Source organism: Piliocolobus tephrosceles, chromosome 3 (genome assembly GCF_002776525.5).
Source record: "Piliocolobus tephrosceles isolate RC106 chromosome 3, ASM277652v3, whole genome shotgun sequence".
NCBI lineage: Eukaryota > Metazoa > Chordata > Mammalia > Primates > Cercopithecidae > Piliocolobus > Piliocolobus tephrosceles.
Genome location: NC_045436.1, coordinates 5,689,801 through 5,709,589, shown reverse-complemented (window position 1 = coordinate 5,709,589; position 19,789 = coordinate 5,689,801). Strand labels below are relative to the sequence as shown.

Below are 19,789 nucleotides of genomic sequence, written 5' to 3'. Positions count from 1 at the left end.
ACAAGCCTAGTCATGCACCACAGAAGCCACTCGTTCTTCTAAGACCTCACCAAGGATGAATGGTCCATCCTTGCTAAGCAGGTTTCAATATTACAAATATTTACTACTTCAAATATAGGAGGTAGAATAGGCTGGTCATGATGAATGAGCAGAATCAAGACCGCTAAGCTACCGGCAATTTACAGGTTGGCTCACGAGACTAATAACAGTATCATATGTTTAGTGAGCCAAGCAGTTCACCAAGAGCTGACACCAACATCCACTTAACCATCACAACATCCCAGTGGGGATGATACCATTTCCTCTGTGTTGTAGTTGAAGGGACTAAGGCTCAGAGAGGTGAAGTGACTGAGTCAGAGCCACACAGCTAGTGCAAGGCAGGGCTGGGATTGGAACCCAGGTCATCTGTCTCCCGGTGCCTGGGCCCCTTCCACTCCGCACTGCCAGAGGTCACTGCAGTGCTCCTGCTGGCGCTGGCCAGTGAGATGTCACCTTGCACCTCACATCCTCACTCACAGAGTGTGACCAGACACAAAGCACTAACAGGATTTTGGAACTGGGTTGGTGCAGTTAAATCGGGTTAAATTCCCGCTGCTACTTTCTAGCTCTGGGATCTTGGCTATTTCACTTCTGTGAGCTGCAGTCTCCCTGCTGGTCCTGGCCACCTTGCAGGGTCTGTGGGGGATGGCATGACTGTGTGCTAAGTCCCTGACACACAATAGGTGCTCAATGGGTGGCAGCGGTCTGGTCCGCAGATGCCCCTGGCGGTGGGGCCAGGCACCCAGGCCGTATGCAGCTGGGCAGTGTGGGTCGTGAGGGCTGAGCCTGCTTGTGCTTATTTAGCTGTCATATCACATTGCACAGCCATCTGCTCTCACCCCATAAATCGCCCCCTCGCACTGCAGCTTTCCAAGTTTCTCCGTTTCCTGAGTTTCCCGCATCCCTCGTCCCTCCTTCTCCAGCTGTGGCTTGTGTTTTTCCATGGGAAGGTTTCTTTCACTTACTGCATCTCTAACTTTCTCTTTTTTCTTCCTTATCTGTCCATGGTGATGATCACAACACATCCCAATTTAGTCTCGTCAGCTAATTTAATGTGTTGCTTCTCCCTCTCACAGTCTACAAGACGGTGAGCACTGAAGCACGAAGTGGAACTCTTTTGCTATGAACGACCTCACCAATTATGAACCTCATAGTCTGTGTGTGTGCCATGACAAAGAACAGAAACAAGAGAGATGAAGCCCGACGGCCTAGATTCCACAAATCGACACACGCAGCCATGAACACCCCAGCCCTGAAGGTGATTTTGGATCTTTCTAGTCACAGGTAAATCGACTCATTTTTGTTAAAATAACTAGTTGCCCCAGAAAAATAATTGCTCTTACTGATGAAAAAATCGTAGCCACCTGGCAGGTCAGGTGCACAGGCGACTGTGTAGGGTAAGTGATGGGCTCAGCCTTCATTTCACAATGCTGCGGCGATGATTTTCTTCTTTTCCCTCTGCCAGTGACTTTTAGCACCTTTGTTTTGTACCCCACATTATCTTTTCAAGGGCATACAGCTGAGGCCAGGCCTACGCAGAAGGGCCTGCCACACGCCTCTCCACCTCCACAGCGGGAATCCCCACCTGTGGATCCGGAAGCTCCTGGTTGGCCTGCTGACCCCATCCAGCCTCTGGGGCCCAGGGACTGCCACATAGCGCCACCTAGTGACAGTCAGGGAGGCGACCCAGCCCTCCAGATCTGGCCGAAGGTGAGAAACAAGAGTAGAAGGTGGGCTTGTGTGTGTGTGTCCAGGGGCAGGGGGGCCTCTAAGTGGGATCCCACTGTAGGGTGGGCAGCCAATTCCCAGGGTGGCAGGAAGCACCCGGTTCTCCTGCAACGTGTGCTGGAGGGGGTGGCTCCCAGCTCATCAGCTGGTGGGGAGGGAATCCACTCCATGCAGGCAGAGAAGGAGTAGGGGGCCCCAGGTGAGAGGGGTCCCAGGCAACGGTGGAACGTCCTTGCCAGCATGTAGGAGAAGCCTAAGATTTCAGGGCCGGTTGATTCAGTTCCACAGACATGCACTGAGTGCTGGATTCATGCCGGGAACTCGGCTAGGCTTCTGGGGTCAGGGGAGGGCGGCTCCTTCCCCTAACAGAGCTCAGCTTTAGTGAGGGAGGAAGGAGGCTGCAGCTGCTGGGCACTGACTCCAGAGTAAGTCGGTACCAGGAGTGGGTGCCCAAGGCTAAAGGAAGGAGGGAGGCTCAGTCCCCAGGGAGGCCTTCAGTGGAGGGGACACGGGAGGAGGCTGTGGGGAAAGTCAGTCACTGGGGATGCAGCTGTGTGCATGTGTCCTACATGCATGTAAACACGTGTGTGCATGTGTGTGTGCATGAGTATGTATGTGCCTGGGTATGAGAGTGTGTGTGAGTGCATGAGTTTAAGCATGTATGTGTGTGCATAAGTGTGTACATGTGAGTGTGTGTTTATGTGCGTCTGTCTGTGTTGTACGTGTGTGTTAATGTTTATGTGTGTGTGAGTGTGTGTAGCAGTGGGATAGGGAGGTGGAGAGGAAAAATCAGGATGAGGAGTCCACACAGGGAGTCCAAATAAAGAGGGTGGGGTCACTACAAGGGTTCTGCAGTGACAGAATGCTGGGAACTCCAAGAGCAGGGGACCCCTTGAATGACCTAGATGGGAAAGATGGAAAGAAAGCTGCCATCAGAGAGAGACGGCTGGCAGAGCTGGAAGGGGACAGGAACTGGGTTGTTTTGCTAGTGGGGTTGTGGCAACTAAACAGGGTGATCAACTGTCCTGGTTTGCAGCTGAGAGAGTTTCAGGGATGCAAGACTTTCAGTTTGAAAACCAGAACCGTCCCAGGTGAACCAGGACAAGTTGGCCACGGTACAGTCAGCACTATATTAGGAATTTAGATAACATCTTCACCCACGGTGATGTGCTCAGTGCTTCCCAGTGCCCTCCAGGACCCCTCCTCTAGACAGGGGTAGACAGCAATGCCAGGACCCTCCTTGATGAGCCCCTCAACCAGTTAATCATTTCTAACAGGAAGGAACCAGAAATAAATCGCCCCACACCAGGAAGCACGGTGAGAAGCGGCTGAGCGGTTGCCTTCAGGCTTGCGCAGTTTCATACGGGTGCCTGCATTCTATTTGGGTGCCTGCACTCCATCGCCAGCTCCCCGTGATAATGCCTGTTATATGCTTGCATTAACTTGGGTAGCCAAGGAATAATTATGAGATAAGGGTTATAATTTCTAGACCAGGCTTTGTCTTAATCATCCTTAGCATTAAAATGAAAAGAAAATGCAACATTCGTGCTTTACCTCCAAATCAGAAACCCAGTAAATACAGTGTGTTCTACACTTGCCAGGGCCCATCCGTTTGCATTCAGCATTGCAGGATCCCTTTGTGTGCTGAGCTGAGCTGTGCTATCTGGGGAGCACACCCAGAAATGCGAGGCTGCGCTGGGAATGAAGGTGCAGGTGGAGGGAGGGGTGGAGGGACAGGAAGAGGTGGGGAGCACCGAGTGGTCCATGTTCATTATTTGCTGTTGCACATGGGCAAGGTGTGGCTTTGCAAACTCTAGGCGCATTTACTTGTCTTTTCATGATGCATTTTTGGAATACATGAGCATACATATTTCTCACCCATTCCTTCCTATCTCTCTCCACCATATATAGGAGAACGGTTGCAAAGCCAGGAAGAATAGCAGAGGAGGCTGGTGGCCAACAGCTGCCCAACGTCCAGCCTCCAGCTGTGTCCTACATCCCTAAATGACTCCTCTCAAGGTGGCAGGAGGGTTGAAATCTTGTCTTCCCTGGCATCCCACCCAGAGTAGAGGTGCCGTTGCAGGGCCTTGTCTGGTCCCTCCTGCGCTGCCTGGCGCTGCCCCCTGGCCTTCTTCCCACAGAGGCCACAGCGTCACTCCCTGCTGGAAACCAGGCTGCTCACCATCCACACCAGTGCATCCCATGCTGGCTGCACAAGGACCACCCTGAGCTTGGCCTGGACCTGGCTCCTGGATATTTGCATTCAGCAGGTCAGGAGGAGTTGAGGAATCTCTTCCGAATGTCCCCCAGGTGGTCGGGATGTGCAGTCAGGCATGGGAACCCCTGGAAGCTGCTCACCTGGCATCTGCCATGGGCCATGTAAAAGGATGATTGTCCTTTTCTGAGAAGTGCCTGAGATCAGGGACTGTGCCTCATCTCCCTTTGTGTGGCCCTGGGCATAGCAAAATGGGCCCTCCCTCTTACAAAGTTCAAAGGGCTTCAAGGGACCACAGAATTAGGCACAGGATCAGCTGGCACAGCGCTGCTTTCCAACAGGCAGGAGTCAGGGAGGCCCCCCAGCTGCTCCAACAGGTGCTTCATTCTCAATGGCTGGCACCCATGGGGTGCTGGTTGTTACACATTTTAACTATCGTGTCTTCTTTCAACTACTGAAAGTATCATTCTCATGAGGTGTGGGGTTAGGGACCCAAGTTCTCCCCTTTCTCCCTTGAGGTATCACAACAGGTCTCCGGGGAACTGGGGGACACTGTTGAAATCTGGTCAGATTAAAATAAAAGGTGAAACGTATCTAAGTTGTATTAGAGGCCTAATAACAATCCACATTTTTCTTCTAGGACATGGTGATAACAGAAGCCTCCCACCTCCCTGGAAATACAATACACTCTGACATACTCCCAGTCTAAGAAAAGTCACCAATAGTGTTCCAGCCATGGGTGGCTTCAGTGAAAACGCTGGTGAAATGAGGACAGTTTGGCTGGCTTGGATGGTTTTGCTGCTAGTGTGAAGGTCGAGATATGGTTTTATTATAAACCGCGCTTTCTCGGATTTTGGGCATTGCTATTTTAAATTGTCCTGCGAAGAGGCTTCCAGCCAGCGGGACTCTTTGGAGCCCGTGGGAGTGGTGGCTATGAGCCTTTGAGATGTGGCTGGGCGCGGTGGCTCAAGCCTGTAATCCCAGCACTTTGGGAGGCCGAGACGGGCGGATCACGAGGTCAGGAGATCGAGACCATCCTGGCTAACACGGTGAAACCCCGTCTTTACTAAAAAATACAAAAAAATTAGCCGGGCGAGGTGGTGGGCGCCTGTAGTCCCAGCTACTTGGGAGGCTGAGGCAGGAGAATGGTGTAAACCCGGGAGGCGGAGCTTGCAGTGAGCTGAGATCCGGCCACTGCAGTCCAGCCTGGGAGACAGAGCGAGACTCCGTCTCAAAAAAAAAAAAAAAAAAAAAAGAAAGAAAGAGATGTGTTTGCCGCATGCTGCTCCAAAGAGATGTTCCTCTAACCATTGCCCTTTCTCCGTCTTTCTAAAACAGAATGGAATTGCTCAGGCAGCAGACCCCTGGCCTGACCCCAGAGAGCCCCTGGCCACACACTGCTTGATCCTTGAAATGGGAAATGCAGGCACAAAGTCAGCAGGGATCAGAGACGCAGACGTTCTCGGAGTGGAGCGAGGCGCTGGAGAAAACCACTCCGCGGATGAGGTTTCTTTCTTCTTCTCTTTTTTTCCCCGAATCACGTTGATTGCAGTGCAGCCAGGCCGAGAAGGGGATGCCCGTGCTCCCATGCAGCTCACACAGGCGGCCCTGGTCACCACCAGAACGCATGCAGCTTCCCGCCCCACATCTGACTTCCTGAAGCTCAGGCAGGCCTGGACAATACCACACGAGCTGCCACTAAAGCTCCGAAGCCACGTTTTCCAGATTGTCTTGATTTCCCCAGATATTTTGGGTCCAGGCCTCACAGCCGTTCAACCACAGGCTTTAGAATTGAGTCTGGCATTTCATATCCTTTTCCAGTTTTCAAAATAAGTCTCTCCTCTGGAGAAAAATATCGGCCTCTAGAAGCTTGGGCCTGAATTTGCTGCATTTCTCTCCAGTCAGGCAGGGGTCCGGACCATGTTCTATGATCTTTCACCAAGCTCTGGGGAAATCTTTCTGCATCCTACCTTCATGAGCATGGTGGCATAAGATGGACACTGTCCAGGAGAGGCTGCAGGAATCAGCCCCTCAGGGCTGTGTCTCGGCCTTGGACTGTAGCTCTGGGTCAACTGATGCCAGGAGAATTTGTGCTTTCAACATTTCTTCCCTGTTGAAATCTCTTCTGGGGCTACTAATAATTAGCCAGGGTTGAAAGCCTGACTTCGCTTTCTTCTCTGTTTACTTGGTGACTGGTTTACTCGGTGACTGGTTTACACACCAGCCAAGTGAACAACCTGTCAATAAGTAGAGTCAGGAATCAACTGCCTCAATATTTAATAATTCGTACCACCCACTAACATCTACTGAGCCTCTACTGTGTACAAGTTCATGATGGGAAACAAAGGTCAAGATGCCAAAGACCTGTCCTCAGGGAGCTTCCACTCTAGGAGGGCAGAGTCCAAAACAAATAAACAAATGTAGCATCAGGTCTTATGGAATTCCAAGCTGGAGAACATTAGCAACTCTTGAGTGTTTCCTGGAAGAGATGGTGTTTGATTTGGCCTTTGAAGGATAGGGAGGGATTGGCACAGAGAGGGCATTCCAGGGATTCTACTGATTATTTATTAGGCTGATTGAAGTTACTTGGGCGAGCTCGGTTACCTCTCCCTGACCACCAAATTCCCAACACTGAAATGTTGCAATGGAAGAATTGTTTTCACAACCAGAAAAATTTTGGTTCTGGTATATGCAAATCACCCATGTTGGTGATAAGAAAGAAAGGGGTTGGGGTAACGAAAAAGAAAAGGAGGTAAATTGGGCTTGGAGCAACTGTAGAGGTTTTTGCAGTATGACATGAGCAAAAAAATTTAAAAGGACGATGGTAGAACTTCTGTTTCTGCAAGTGTGAAGGAGCCAAGACATAGCTCTAGACCCCACAGAAGCCAGAAGGGTGAGTCTGTAACTGGGAAACACGAGGTCAGAAACACATTGAACATTCTGATGAAATGTTTGGAACATCTTAGAAGAACTGGATGGGACTGTGTGCTTAATGGCTAGACTGGAATTCAAGTCCTGGGTTTGTTGCTCAGAGATTTGTAACCACAGGCATGGCACCTGAAATGCTGAGCCGCCATTAACTCAGTTAAAATTGGGATCGCAGTATCCACAACGCAGAGAGAGTGAACTGAGGAGGTACCTAATTCCAGATAGCCACTACTGTTATGGTTGTTACTGATCAAAATTTTAAAAAATCCCCATATATTTATTATGTGCAAAATAAAAAATAACTTGATGTATATGTCATTGAAACTTTTGGGAGGGCCATAGGGAGCTCTTTCCAAAGTCTACAATGACCCAGGCATGAAAAATTAAGATTGTTGTTCACAGCAACCAGTATTACTAATTAAAGGTGGATGAAATCACATTGACAGTTTGTTTAGCGGGTCAGTATAAGAATTTTCATGGAACTGCTCATCACCTCAGATCTTTGACTCTGTTCTTCCCATGAGCTGTGAATTACATTACCCTGAAGATAATGGGTCATGATCTTCCCCTGGAAAAATTCCCTGTGGTCTCCCATTGAACTTAAGATAAAAAAAAAAAAACAAGTTTTTTGTTTTTTTTATCTTGAGATGGAATCTCACTGTCGCCCAGGCTGGAGTACAGTGCCACAATCTTGGCTCACGGAAATTTCCGCCTCCCAGGTTCAAGTGATTCTCCTGCCTCAGCCTCCCAAGTAGCTGGGATCATAGGGACGCACCACCACGCCTGGCTAATTTTTGTATTTTTAGTAGAGACGGGGTTTCACCATGTTGGCCAGGCTGGTCTCAAACTCCTGACCTCAGGTGATCCTCCTGCCTCGGCCTCCAAAAGTGCTGATATTACAGGTGTGAGCCACCATGCCCGGCCACAAAAATACCAAGTCTTAAGATAAAAAATACCAAGTCCTGGGCCAATGGTCCCTTGCTTACCTAAGCAGCCCCATCTCGTTGCCACGTCCCCTCTCCTGGCTCCCCACACTTGGCCACCTGGCCCATTCTTTCCATGCCTCTAACTCTCAGAGGTCTTTCCTGGCTCAGGTTCTTCAAGCAGCCCGTTCCCTCAGCCTGGAGAGCACTTCCTCTTCCCGCCTGACCGCTGAGAACTCCTCCTCTGGGTTTCAGCCTCAAGCTCGCTTCTCAGAGAGACCCCCGCAGCCCCTCATCTACATCGGGCTCCTGTTTCCCCCACCCCAGTACCCTGTTTCATGGCACTCTCTGTGTCCATGACAGCTCTTACCACGGTGATTTATTGGTGTGGCATGTGTGTTTATTTAGTATCTAGTGCCTTCACTAGCAGGGAGAGCGGGAGGGGGACGAGGACTTCCAGTGGCTCCCCACTGTGGAATTAGAACTTTTCATTGGCCATCACATGTAGTCGGCACTCAGCACACATCTGCTGGTTTGCTAGGCACATGATGCCTGACGCACACGGCCTTCACAGTCGGGGATGGAAGAGTATGCTTGAGTCTGCTGCAAACTGCCCTTCTCCACTTGGCATTTTGCTGTGTTGTGCCTGACTCTCCCATAATTTAGCATCACCAAGCCAGCCTCCTCAATGTCCTTGGCCCACCACGACATTGTGACAACCCAACCTGCCCCAGGCCCCTGGGAGAGGGAGTGGCAGGGTGACCAACGGAGAACCCCAGTGGTGCCAACCTGGGCAGGGCTCCCGTGCTCTGGGGAAGAGCGTGATCTTCATCCTCTGACGGGAAGACGCAGGGCAAAGGCTTTCCAGAGGACAGGGACCAGGTCTCAGGCAGGACTTCCGTGAGGAAGGCCCATTTCCTATCCTTGAAGCAAAGAACTTGGCTGGTGTGACGGGCTCAGGCTGGACCCGTGGAGGCAGCCTGTGCTTTACCTCTTTCTGTTTTATCCTATGGGGATAAGAACACTTTCAGATTTCTCTCCTTTCAGGACAGGAGGCTGGAGAAAGGACTGACAGCAGTTGGAAATCCAGCTGGTTTATTAAAGAGTGCAGGGGCAGAGGCAAACTGGGGGACCCTGGCCAGGGGGCTTGCTTTACTATGGCAGGGTCAGCAATCCCGCTGGATGACTGTGTAATTCCAGCATTTTGGGAGGCTGAGGTGGGAGGATCACAAGGTCAGGAGTTCAAGACCAGTCTGGCAAATGTGGTAAAATCCCGTTCCTACTAAAAATAGAAAAATTAGCCAGGCATGGTGGCAGACGCCTGTAGTCCCAGCTACTCAGGAGGTTGAGGCAGGAGAATCACTTGAAACTGGCAGGTGGAGGTTGCAGTGAGCCGAGATCCCGCCACTGCACCCCAGCCTCCTGGGCGACAGAGCAAGACTCCATCTCAAAAAAAAAAAAAAAATACAATCTGTTCCTGTCTTTATCTTTTTCAGTGACGCCTCTCTAAGAAATCCTAAGAAAAAGATAAACTCAATGAAGTCTTCCTGTTAGTGCCGCCGCCTTAAAGTCTGCAAGACTTAAACCGATGGTAGAAAGTTAGTGTGTTTTGGGGAAGGGCATTTTTACCAAGGAGACCGAATCCTCCATGTTTCTGGGATGGCGGCTGTAGGCAGAAAGGAGTGGGGGACAGGACTCTAGTGGCTGTCACCCAGGATCATCGTGTCCTGACTCAGCTGTTTTCCTAATCATGGCTAAACCAGAAACCAGTCTCATCTGCCAGCCCAACTCAGACCCAGAGAGACTGCTTTCAGGCTGAGAGTCTCGCCATGCCACAGATGTGAAGTGTAAGCCAGCCCTGAAATGTCATCGCATGCACTGTGGATGGGTGTGTAGGTTTCAGGGCAAAACATAACGTTCTTTTACCATTTGGGGAGAAGTTTTGCGAATAGGAATGTGAGAGATTAATGGCCTTGGCACAGAGCAGAAACAAGGATATAGAATGGGGTTTTTAATTCTCTGTTGTCAAGAAAGTACAACAAACAATAGAATGATGTCAAAAAAAGAAGTTTAAGCCAATAAAGAAAGAATGGGCACTTGTTTTTGGGATTTCTCAGAAAACAAATAAATAAAGCCCCAATGTTATAGTAAAGTAGAATCAGAAATTATAACTTTTACATATGGTGTCTTCATAATAAAAATTTGCAAATTCCAGGGTAGAAGTAAAATGATCAAGATGTTTAGTCTAGGAAACTGCAAAGAGTCATTAAAAGATATCTCAGTGTCTCTCAGGACTCAGGGACAATTATGATTTTCCAGAGAAACATATATGTTCATGAATATAGATGCTGTAAGTTATATTAATGGAACTGATTGTTCTCTTTGGATTAGCTTCTTGGAAGCTCAGAACCACATGTGTGTTCCATTTTATTTGGCTGTATGTTATTTTCAGAACTAACAATAACAGCTGGGTGCGCTGGCTCACGCCTGTAATCCCAGCACTTTGGGAGGCCAAGGCAGGCAGATCACTTGAGGTCAGAAGTTCAAGACCCTCCTGGCCAACATGGTGAAACCCCATCTCTACTAAAAATACAAAAATTAGCTGGGCATGGTGGTGGGCACTTGTAATCTCAGCTACTTGGGAGGCTGAGGCAGGAGGATCTCTTGAACCTAGGAGGCAGAGGTTGCAGTGAGCTGAGATTGTGCCACTGCATCCCAGCCTGGGTGACAGAGTGAGACTCCGTGTCAAAAAAAACACAAAACAAAACAAGAAAACAACAACAAAACAAACAAACAAACAAAACTAACAATATCCATGATGCAGAGTCATTAGGAGAATTAGAAACAGGAACTAGGATGCACTTAATTCAAGATAGCTATTATTATTGCAGTAGTTGCTGTTGTCATTGACTAAAATTTAAACAGAAATTTTTCTTGATGGATTTGTTATCTGCAAGGTATAAAATAACTTTCTATGCATGTCATTGAAGCTTTGGGGGAGGGGTCATTGTAGAGTTGCTAAGGGTCTGGGTGTGATACATGAAGATGAGTTTCGCAGCCCTTATCATTAGTAATTAAAGGTGTGTGAGCCACCATGGATAGTCTATTAGTGAGCAACCTTCCTCTTTCAGAGCCAATCTTCTTTTTTCACACCCTATTTATCTTATTTCTGATGTCCTTTTTTTTCTTTTTAAAGTTCCTGCTTCACTTATCTTTGAAATTACCTCGAATCTTCCTTTGGAAATGATTGTATATTTTAAAATGCTGCTCTAGTAATTGTCAACAGCTAGGCATTCTTCCTTTCTGTTCTGTGGCTTCTCCCTAAGACTTACAATACAGTACTGGTTAGCCCTTGCTAACTGATGGTCTCACTTCTGATTTACTGAGACAAACGTGTGTGTGTATTTGTCAATGCGTACAAAATACATAATAGAACGTAACGTGGTCAACACTAATTTGTCATTTCCTACAGGGGAGCAGGTACTCGGACCCACAGCAGAGTGCGGGGCGGGATGACTGGGGGGAGATGGAAGGGAGCAGGTACCTGGACCCACAGCAGAGTGCGGGGTAGGAGGATGCGGGGCAGATGGAAGGGAGCAGGCACTCGGACCCACAGCAGAGTATGTGGGGGGAGGATGCGGGGAGATGGAAGGGAGCAGGTACCTGGACTCACAGCAGAGTGCAGTGTGAAAGGATGCTGGGAAAAGGGAAGGGAGCAGTCACCTGGACCCACAGCAGAGTATGTGGGGGGAGGATGCCGGGAAGAGGGAAGGGAGCAGGCACTTGGACCCACAGCAGAGTGCGGGGCAGGAGGATGTGGGGGAGACGGAAGCAGAGCCAGGGGAAGGAGGACGTGTCCTCACACTTGTCACTGGCATCCTGAGTGGGCCAGCGCAAGTCAGAATGGGGCAGAGGCTGCCGTTTGTCCTCGCTCTCCCCTCACCCCTTCTTTCTGTTCTTTGTTTCGGGGCCCCAGTCTGCCTGACTCCTGGCCTCTGTTTCACTTTTGTCCCGTGATTGGGACCCCCTGGTCTGCACTTCAGCACAACTTCAGATCTCAGAACCAGAGCTGACCCAAGGCGGGAACTTCCTAGCCCCACTAGTCAGCTGATTGATGAGACCAGGGGAAGTTGCTAGGGGGTTCTGGGCAGAAGCAGATTTACAGCTTATGCACCAAGGTTCCTCATGTGTGTGAACTTCTTCCAAATCCCTGTACCTAATTTTGTATTCATAATTGTGTACGTTTCCTTCTTAAAGAGAGATCCCCTTCACCTTAATTCCATAATCTTCAGAGTCCTACAAAACCCAAGTCTGGCCCTGGTTCTGGTATGTATATTTTGCTCCCTGATAAAAGTAGGAGATGTGTAAACAGAACCCACACCTTTTCTTTCCTGCTTTGGAATGTCCTGACGGGATATGATGTGATGTGTGGAGCTGCAGCAGCCATCTTGTGACCTTGAAGAAAGCCAAGATCATTGCAGAAGAGCTGGCTTGGGCTGTGATATAATTGAGTTGCTCAATTCAGCAATCCTGGACTTGCCTGCCTCCAGACTTCTAGTTATGTGGGATGGTAAATCCTTTTTGTTTCAGTCACATTTATCAAATGGGCTGTGATTTATGACCAAGAGCATCTTAACGGATGTCTCAAGGTCTCCCAGCACTGCATTTCATCACTCACTGGAAGGCCCAGCATCTTCATGCCAGACATGTGGCTGCTGAGACACCATGTTTACTTTCACTGAGAGGATTCAGGGCTGAAGCTGCTTCCCCAGCACCTGTCACACCCTACTGCAGGGGGCCAAGACCTTTCTCAACGGAATTGAGATGGCACCTCATTAGTCATCCAGCATCTCCAGGGTGACCTCTGACCCTGCACTCCCCTACCTGAGCCTGTTTTCCACCAAGATGCCAGAATCACCTCTGCCCTCTTACACCTTCCCTCCCTACCACCCAGTCTCTCAGCATGGGCGACTTCAGCTAAAGACAAAGTAAAGACGGATGCAAATAGCCAGCTAAGAAATGACTGACGGCTGTGAATTAACCTTCAGGGCATATTTGCTTTTAAAAATTCAAAGCAATTCTGCCAGAATTTTATAAACTGAAAAAAGTTCAAACAGTAAGCCCTTTGGTGAGATCTGGAAGGCTGGCATTGTGGAATATAGTGAGACCGGTGACTTGCTTGACTACATATGTGCTCTGTGTGAGGTCCTGAGCAAACCACTGTAAGTGATGATTTGGTGATCCCAACCTAACCTCACTCCAGATGACCTCACATGGTGTGATGAAGCGATGAGAAGCATTTTGGATTGTAGAGGAGAGGCCGTTAGGGAACAGAGGGACCCTCATCTTGTCAACCACGTGGCAGAGAAGCCATAGCTGCCTGAGGAGGGCCTCGCTGGCCTCTGCTCTGTGCAACTCACACTCCTAATCGGATCTGCTCTCTTCTCAGTTTCTTGGTGCCAGATGCTTCTCTCTGTCTGAGAGCACCCAGAAGTCACGCAGTCCTCCTGCATGACTGAGGTTCATGTCACACAGCCCCCATTTTCCCATGCCCATGTCCCAAACTCCCACTCACTTGCCCAGTCAGCCTTCCTGCTGGTAATCACCTGCCCGCCTCCCAGGGCAGCTACCGACAGTCTTAGGTCTTCCACTTGGTTGGCCTCAACCAGCTACTCTCATGTACCCTGGAGCCTGTTCTACTAGGTTGGTGCAAAAGTAATTGTGATTTTTGCCATACCACAATCACTTTTGAACCAAGCTAATAACTGCAACCTACCTTCAAATTCCTAAAATAAGCCATGCTGTCTTCGGGAATGAACTGTAAACATCACTTGACCACAGACTCCCCTAAAGGGCAGGGCCTTCCCGCCGTGGCCTGATATCACAAGCTGATGCCAGAGCTGGGGGAGCTTAGAGTCCAGGCCAACCAGGAGGACGCTGTGGAGGTCATTCAGGCCTCCACAGGTCCAATTAAAGTTTGGACCAAAAATGCATGATAATCTCCTCTGAAAGATCAAATTGGCAAGCTGGGGACTGGCAGTCTCGTTTGCCAAACATTTCTCTTGAAGGTGAAAGCTAGCTGAGCCTCTCCTTGCTTTTGACTGCCCTTGAGCAATTGCTTTGGTTCACAGTAATTGTTCCGCTTTCAAGCAAACAGGTTACATTGTAAGCCCAGTAATCGAGTTAAGGCCCGTTTGTTAAAACACAGCGAGTCTGGAGCCACGAAGTCTAAACCATGACTCTGGGTTCACATCTACAGTTGTGTCTACAAAGTTACCTGATCAAGACTTTTGATTCTCTAAAGAAAGACATAATGCAACAAATGATGCCTACATGAAAAAATCTTTTATGTATAAAAACTTGAGTAACTATTATTTAACTTTGGACTGTTTTATAGAATTCACATAGTGAATAAATTGGTGCATATTTCATAATTACCTCAGTTATGAACCAGCCTTCATCAGCCACTAAAGTCAAAGGAGAGACAAACTTCCCTTTCTTGTAATAGAACCTGCTTGGGATGGCTTCTTTCTCGTAGACAGTCATGTGTTCCACTGTGCTCAGCTTGTTATATACCTGTAAGGAAAATCAAGAGTGATCAGTTTCACTCTCTTAAATATGTGTGAATATTTACTGGAGCTAGGGGAGAGGAGAACTTACGTATAAGACCAAAGAAAGAAATTGCCAAATACTTGATAGACTTGAATACGTAAAAACAAAAAACTTGTGTGTCTCAAAAAGCCAGGTGGCTTTATCCAGGAAGGCTGAAGATCCACGTACTCTCTGACCTAAGAAGTTGACTGTGAGGAACAGAGTGAAATCCCTCAAGCCTGTGCACCTGTAGATATGTGGACCAGTGAACCCTGCAAACTGGAACAGCTCAAATGCCCCGTTATAGTAGGGGAGAGAAAGAATTCATGGTGTGGTTCTGCAATGGAATACTCTACAGCACTGAAGACGAATGAATTATAGCTACAAACACTCCTGGAAGATTCTCAGGGATCTCAGCCTGATGGGGGGAAAAGATAGTTGCTGAAGAATACAGACAAAATTATTCCAATTCTATATTTCTTATTATAGTTTGAGCAACTACAAAACTAAACAGCATGTATGGTAAAACTGTAAAGAGAAGTTTTAATAATTTAAGACAGTGGTTTCCTCTGAGGGGGCAAAAAGGGGGATTGGGTCTGAGAAGGACATACCCATGTCCCAGGTAGTGGTAATGTCCTATTTCTCAAGTGTTGTGAGTATAAAGGGTCTGCTGTAACATTACCTTTCACACCTTATTCATTTTATAATAATGTCAAAATGCCCATGCTCTGATATTATTTATGTCTAAACTCCCATGCTGATTTTAAAGGGAAAGTAAGAAATTGGTCTACGTAATACTAAATATTGCAAAGATCAAAAAAGATTTGTTCTTCAACTTGACCTAGAGCCCATCCTACCTGCCCATGAATCTTCAAAGCACTAGTAATTGTTTGCCATTAATTACATTGCTAATTTCATGATGAAGATGCAAACTTTGTACATATTTTGTACATCTGTCTGCCTCAGCCTCCCAAAGTGCTAGGATTATAGGCTTCAGCCACCAAGTGTAGCCCTGTACATATTTCTTTTTCTTTTTCTTTTTTTCTTTATATATATATATATATATATATACGTATATATGTATATATATACGTATATATATATACGTATATATATATATACGTATATATATATATATATTTTTTTTTGAGACAGAGTTTTGCTCTTGACACCCAGGCTGGAGTGCAATGGCGAGATCTTGGCTCACTGCAACCTCCGCCTCCTGGGTTCAAGCAATTCTCCTGCCTCAGCCTCCCAAGTAGCTGGAACTACAGGCACCCACCACCATGCTCAGCTAATTTTTGTATTTTTAGTAGAGACAGGGTTTCACCATGTTGGTGAAGCTGGTCTTGAACCCCTGATCTCAGATGATCCACCCACCTCAGCCTCACAAAGTGCTGGGATTACAGGCATCGGCCACTGTGCCTGGCCCTGTACTTATTTCTAATAGTAGCAGCCACTTAAATATCTATGGCTAAAATTAAAATCGACTGGCTGATGTTGACTTGGCCTTTAGCCAAATCAGGCATATATTTCTGGGCATAACTGAAGATAAGATTGAGTTTATCAATTTAACTCTGTGAAATAATTTAGTGGATGGTTTCTGACAGTTCCGTGAGTTATGATTTTCTACTTAAGGAAATCCGGAGTTCTTAAGGAAAGGAGGATGCATTTGCAGAAGGATTTTTGTATAAGTGAAAAATCTGGCGACACACAGCAGGTCTCACAAACTGTTGTGTCCGTCACATGACAAACTGTCGCCCAAACATGGCCCCCGCTTTTGAATACTCTACCAACTGCTTTGGCTGCTTGCAATGCCTGACTTGAACACTACCTTGGAAGGAGCTCTCCCTAGCTCAAAAGCTGTTGATGCCCAAGTTCTGGAGACAGCACGTTCCTAAGTGCCAAATTGGAGACAAGGATGATCTTTCTTGCCAAAAACAACAACAACAACAAAATACTGATTTTCAAGAACCTGCCAATGTGTAAAATATTGTTCCTGATTTCATATTTTGGGAGCTCATGGGAACACTGTGTAAACATAGCCCGCACCTATCGTTCCTGACCGTGGGGCCTGAGAACCAAGGGCCATCCCCCTGGGCATGGGGCAAGGCAGGCAGCAGGGGCATTGTGGGCATCTGTGTTCCTCAACCCCAAATAGACAGATCTTATAGGGGGTAGGCCCCATGAGTTACGATTTTCTACTTAAGGAAATCCGGAGTTCTTAAGGAAAGGAGGATGCATTTGCAGAAAGATTGGGCTGAAGAGGTGAGACCCTGGCCTCCGCCAGTGCTTAATCCTTACTAATGAGAGCCAATTGCATCGCTGCAGTGAGGATGGAGAGAGAAAGCAGGCCAGCCAGGACCTACTCCTGGCACCCTGTGGTAGGTCCTTCCAGGGGCAGCAGGTCGCCTGCCACCAGGAAGACAGTTGCTTCCCGCCAGGATCAGTTTCATCTGGGAGTGGGACGAGCCACAAAGCCCATGTTGGGAAGTGACTAGGAGCTCAGGGGACGAGCAGCCAGCAGAAGGTGCCACTTGCTCCTCCTCCCTTCTCAGGGTAGGTCACCAGCTACTGCCGGGGAGAATATTTGTTCTGAGAGCAGGGTAAGCAGAGGTCTAGTCATCCCTGACGCAGGGCAGTGACTGTGGGGAGCAGCGCTTTATCCCCTATCTTGGCACTGTGGGAACTCAACCACACCCAGTGCAGGGCAGTGGCGGTGGGGATCACCCTCTGGGGGGGATCATCATGGACCCTACTGTCCTTGCAGTGGGCTCAGCGTGCTTCCGTATCCCTCACAGCAGCCAGGAGGCAGCTATGACGACACCACCAGGCTCACGTATAGGGAAGCAGAGGGGCCAGGGTGGGGAGCTGGTCTGGCTTCCAACTGAACAGAGCTGGGAACGGTGGCTTCTGACATAAAGAGATGGTACTTCATACAGCCTCAGCCCTTCATTCTTTACCCTCTCGTTCCCCACAGAAACAGATCAGCCTGGCAGCAGCCTGCTTCCTGAGAAAGGGCAGCCTAGGGATGCTGCAGATGCTCTCCAGATGCGCCTGAGAAGTGCTGCATTTGGGCCTACAATAAAATAGCCCTAGGCCGGGCGCGGTGGCTCACACCTGGAATCCCAGCACTTTGGGAGGCTGAGACTCGGATCACGAGGTCAAGAGATCGAGACCATCCTGGCTAACACAGTGAAACCCCGTCTCTACTAAAAAAAACACAAAAAAATTTAGCCAGGCGTAGTGGTGGGTGCCTGCAGTCCCAGCTACTCGGGAGGCTGAGACAGGAGAATGGCGTGAACCCGGGAGACAGAGCTTGCAGTGATCTGAGATCCGGCCACTGCAATCTACCCTGGGTGACAGAGCAAGACTCCATCTCAAAAACAAACAAACAAACAAACAAACAAACAAAAACAGCCCTGGTGAGGGCCTGTATGGTGCTTCCTTGATCTCGTTTAATTCTCATGACATTCAATGGAGTAGGTATCATCACGCCAACTTCAGAGAAGAAAAAACAGAGACTTGATAGAGGTCACTCAGGGATTGACAGACAAACTAGATCATCTGCCTCCAGCATCTGAGCTCCTGACACTGCTCCATATGTCAGTATTAAAACTACAAGGAAAGTCTGGGCTCGGTGGCTCACGCCTGTAATCCCAGCACTTTGGGAGGCCGAGGTGAGCAGATCACCTGAGGTCAGGAGTTCGAGACCAGCCTGACCAACATGGAGAAACCCCGTCTCTACTAAAAATACAAAATTAGCCAGGTGTGGTGGCACATGCCTGTAATCCCAGCTACTCAGGAGGCTGAGGCAGGAGAATCACTTGAACCTGGGAGGCAGAGGTTGTGGTGAGCTGAGATCACACCATTGCACTCCAGCCTGGGCAACAAGAATGAAACTCTGCCTCAAAAAAAAAACAAAACAAAACAAAACAAAACTACAAGGAGAGGACACAGTAGAAAGTGGCGATACACGAGGGCCCACATGGCCCCCCTGCACCCCCTACGGGGCTGTCTTGCCTCAGAGTGCTTCCCAGGGGCCGGCCAAAGGCTCACAACAGGTCCGCGGTCCTTCACTTGCTGCAGGTCGTTCAGGCTGATGTACTTATTCAGCTCAATCACTTTGTCCATCCAGAAAATGTCGGTCATTCCGTGATCCGAGAAAATGATGACGTTCAGGCGGTCCTGCAGGCCCCGCTCCTGTGGGGTGGGAAAAGGCAGTCATTATGGCACTCAGAGAGGCTCATACACTCAGAAGACTTTGTCAACTGCAAACGATAGGAGAAAGGCTATCTTCTCAGTTCTGTGTTTAATCATCTACTATTTTGCCCTGGTGAGACCCAGTTCAAAACCCACAACAGAAGCCCTTTGCAGAGGGGACTGTGAGGCTCTGTCCCGTTCAATTCGTGCTGACACCTGACACAGCACTTTCAGCTTTTTAAGGTCGACCCTCTGTTTGCATCTTCTTTGGCTCTTTCAACAAACTTGTGTGCTTATTTGAGAACTATCACGTGCCCATGTTGCAGATGTACAGGATAAAGCACAGGAAGGTAAAGCAAAGGCAAAAACAAAAACGAACACTTGTAGTCATTCAGCAAAAGCACGAGGTAGAATCAGCACTGGAACCTGTCTACAGGCCCAGCTGCTACCAAACTTATTAGGATTCCACAGAGCTGGGTATCTCTCCAGCTGAGCCAGGCGAGAAGGCACACCTAGGTCCATCTTTCTCACTGGCCTGGCTGTGGAACAAGGGATCGCTTGGTACCGCAGAAGGCATTGTGTGAAGCAAAGGGACTCGTCAAAGCCTGTGCATGCCCCGTCAGCCTTTAGCAATAAGAGGGAAGATGTTGACAGGCGTGACTGTGGAGGAGACAAACAGAGAGAAGGCCAGGCCAGGTGTCTTTGCTTCAGGTCACCTGGATCCACTTGGTCATGTACTTCAGGACAGTGTCTACAGCCTTGAGGGCGTCTTTCCTCTGCGGGGAGGCAGGCCCGTAGTGGTGGCCTTCCACGTCGATGCGCTCATGGTATATGGCTGCCAGGTCGGCCCGGCCACTCCTGGAGGGACAGAGGAGAGAGGCATAGGTGAGGGAGGCCCCTGCCCGCTTGCTCCCTTATCACCCCCATAGCACTCTGCGACGGTGTTCACACTCCCCGAAACCTTGTCCCTGGGCCAGGCAAAGCCAATACCCTCAAATAAATGAGGTCAGATCTCCAAGGGAAACACACACACTGAACCAAGAATTGCTGGTCCTGAGCACCTTGGTGATTAAAGATTTCTCATCGGCCGGGCGCGGTGGCTCAAGCCTGTAATCCCAGCACTTTGGGAGGCCGAGACGGGCGGATCACGAGGTCAGGAGAT

General features: G+C 48.7%; 1 protein-coding gene across 1 annotated transcript in view; it reads right to left on the bottom strand.

Annotated features, from left to right (window-relative positions):
- The window catches only part of ENPP6 (ectonucleotide pyrophosphatase/phosphodiesterase 6), a 127,483-nt gene that overhangs the window by 10,091 nt on the left and 97,603 nt on the right, over window positions 1–19,789 (bottom strand). The window contains exons 4-6 of the mRNA XM_023220944.2: window positions 19,344–19,485; window positions 18,448–18,627; window positions 14,272–14,409 (exon numbers count right to left, since the gene is read on the bottom strand). Coding sequence (XP_023076712.1) covers window positions 14,272–14,409; window positions 18,448–18,627; window positions 19,344–19,485 — 460 coding nt within the window. The remainder of the gene's footprint in view (window positions 1–14,271; window positions 14,410–18,447; window positions 18,628–19,343; window positions 19,486–19,789) is intronic.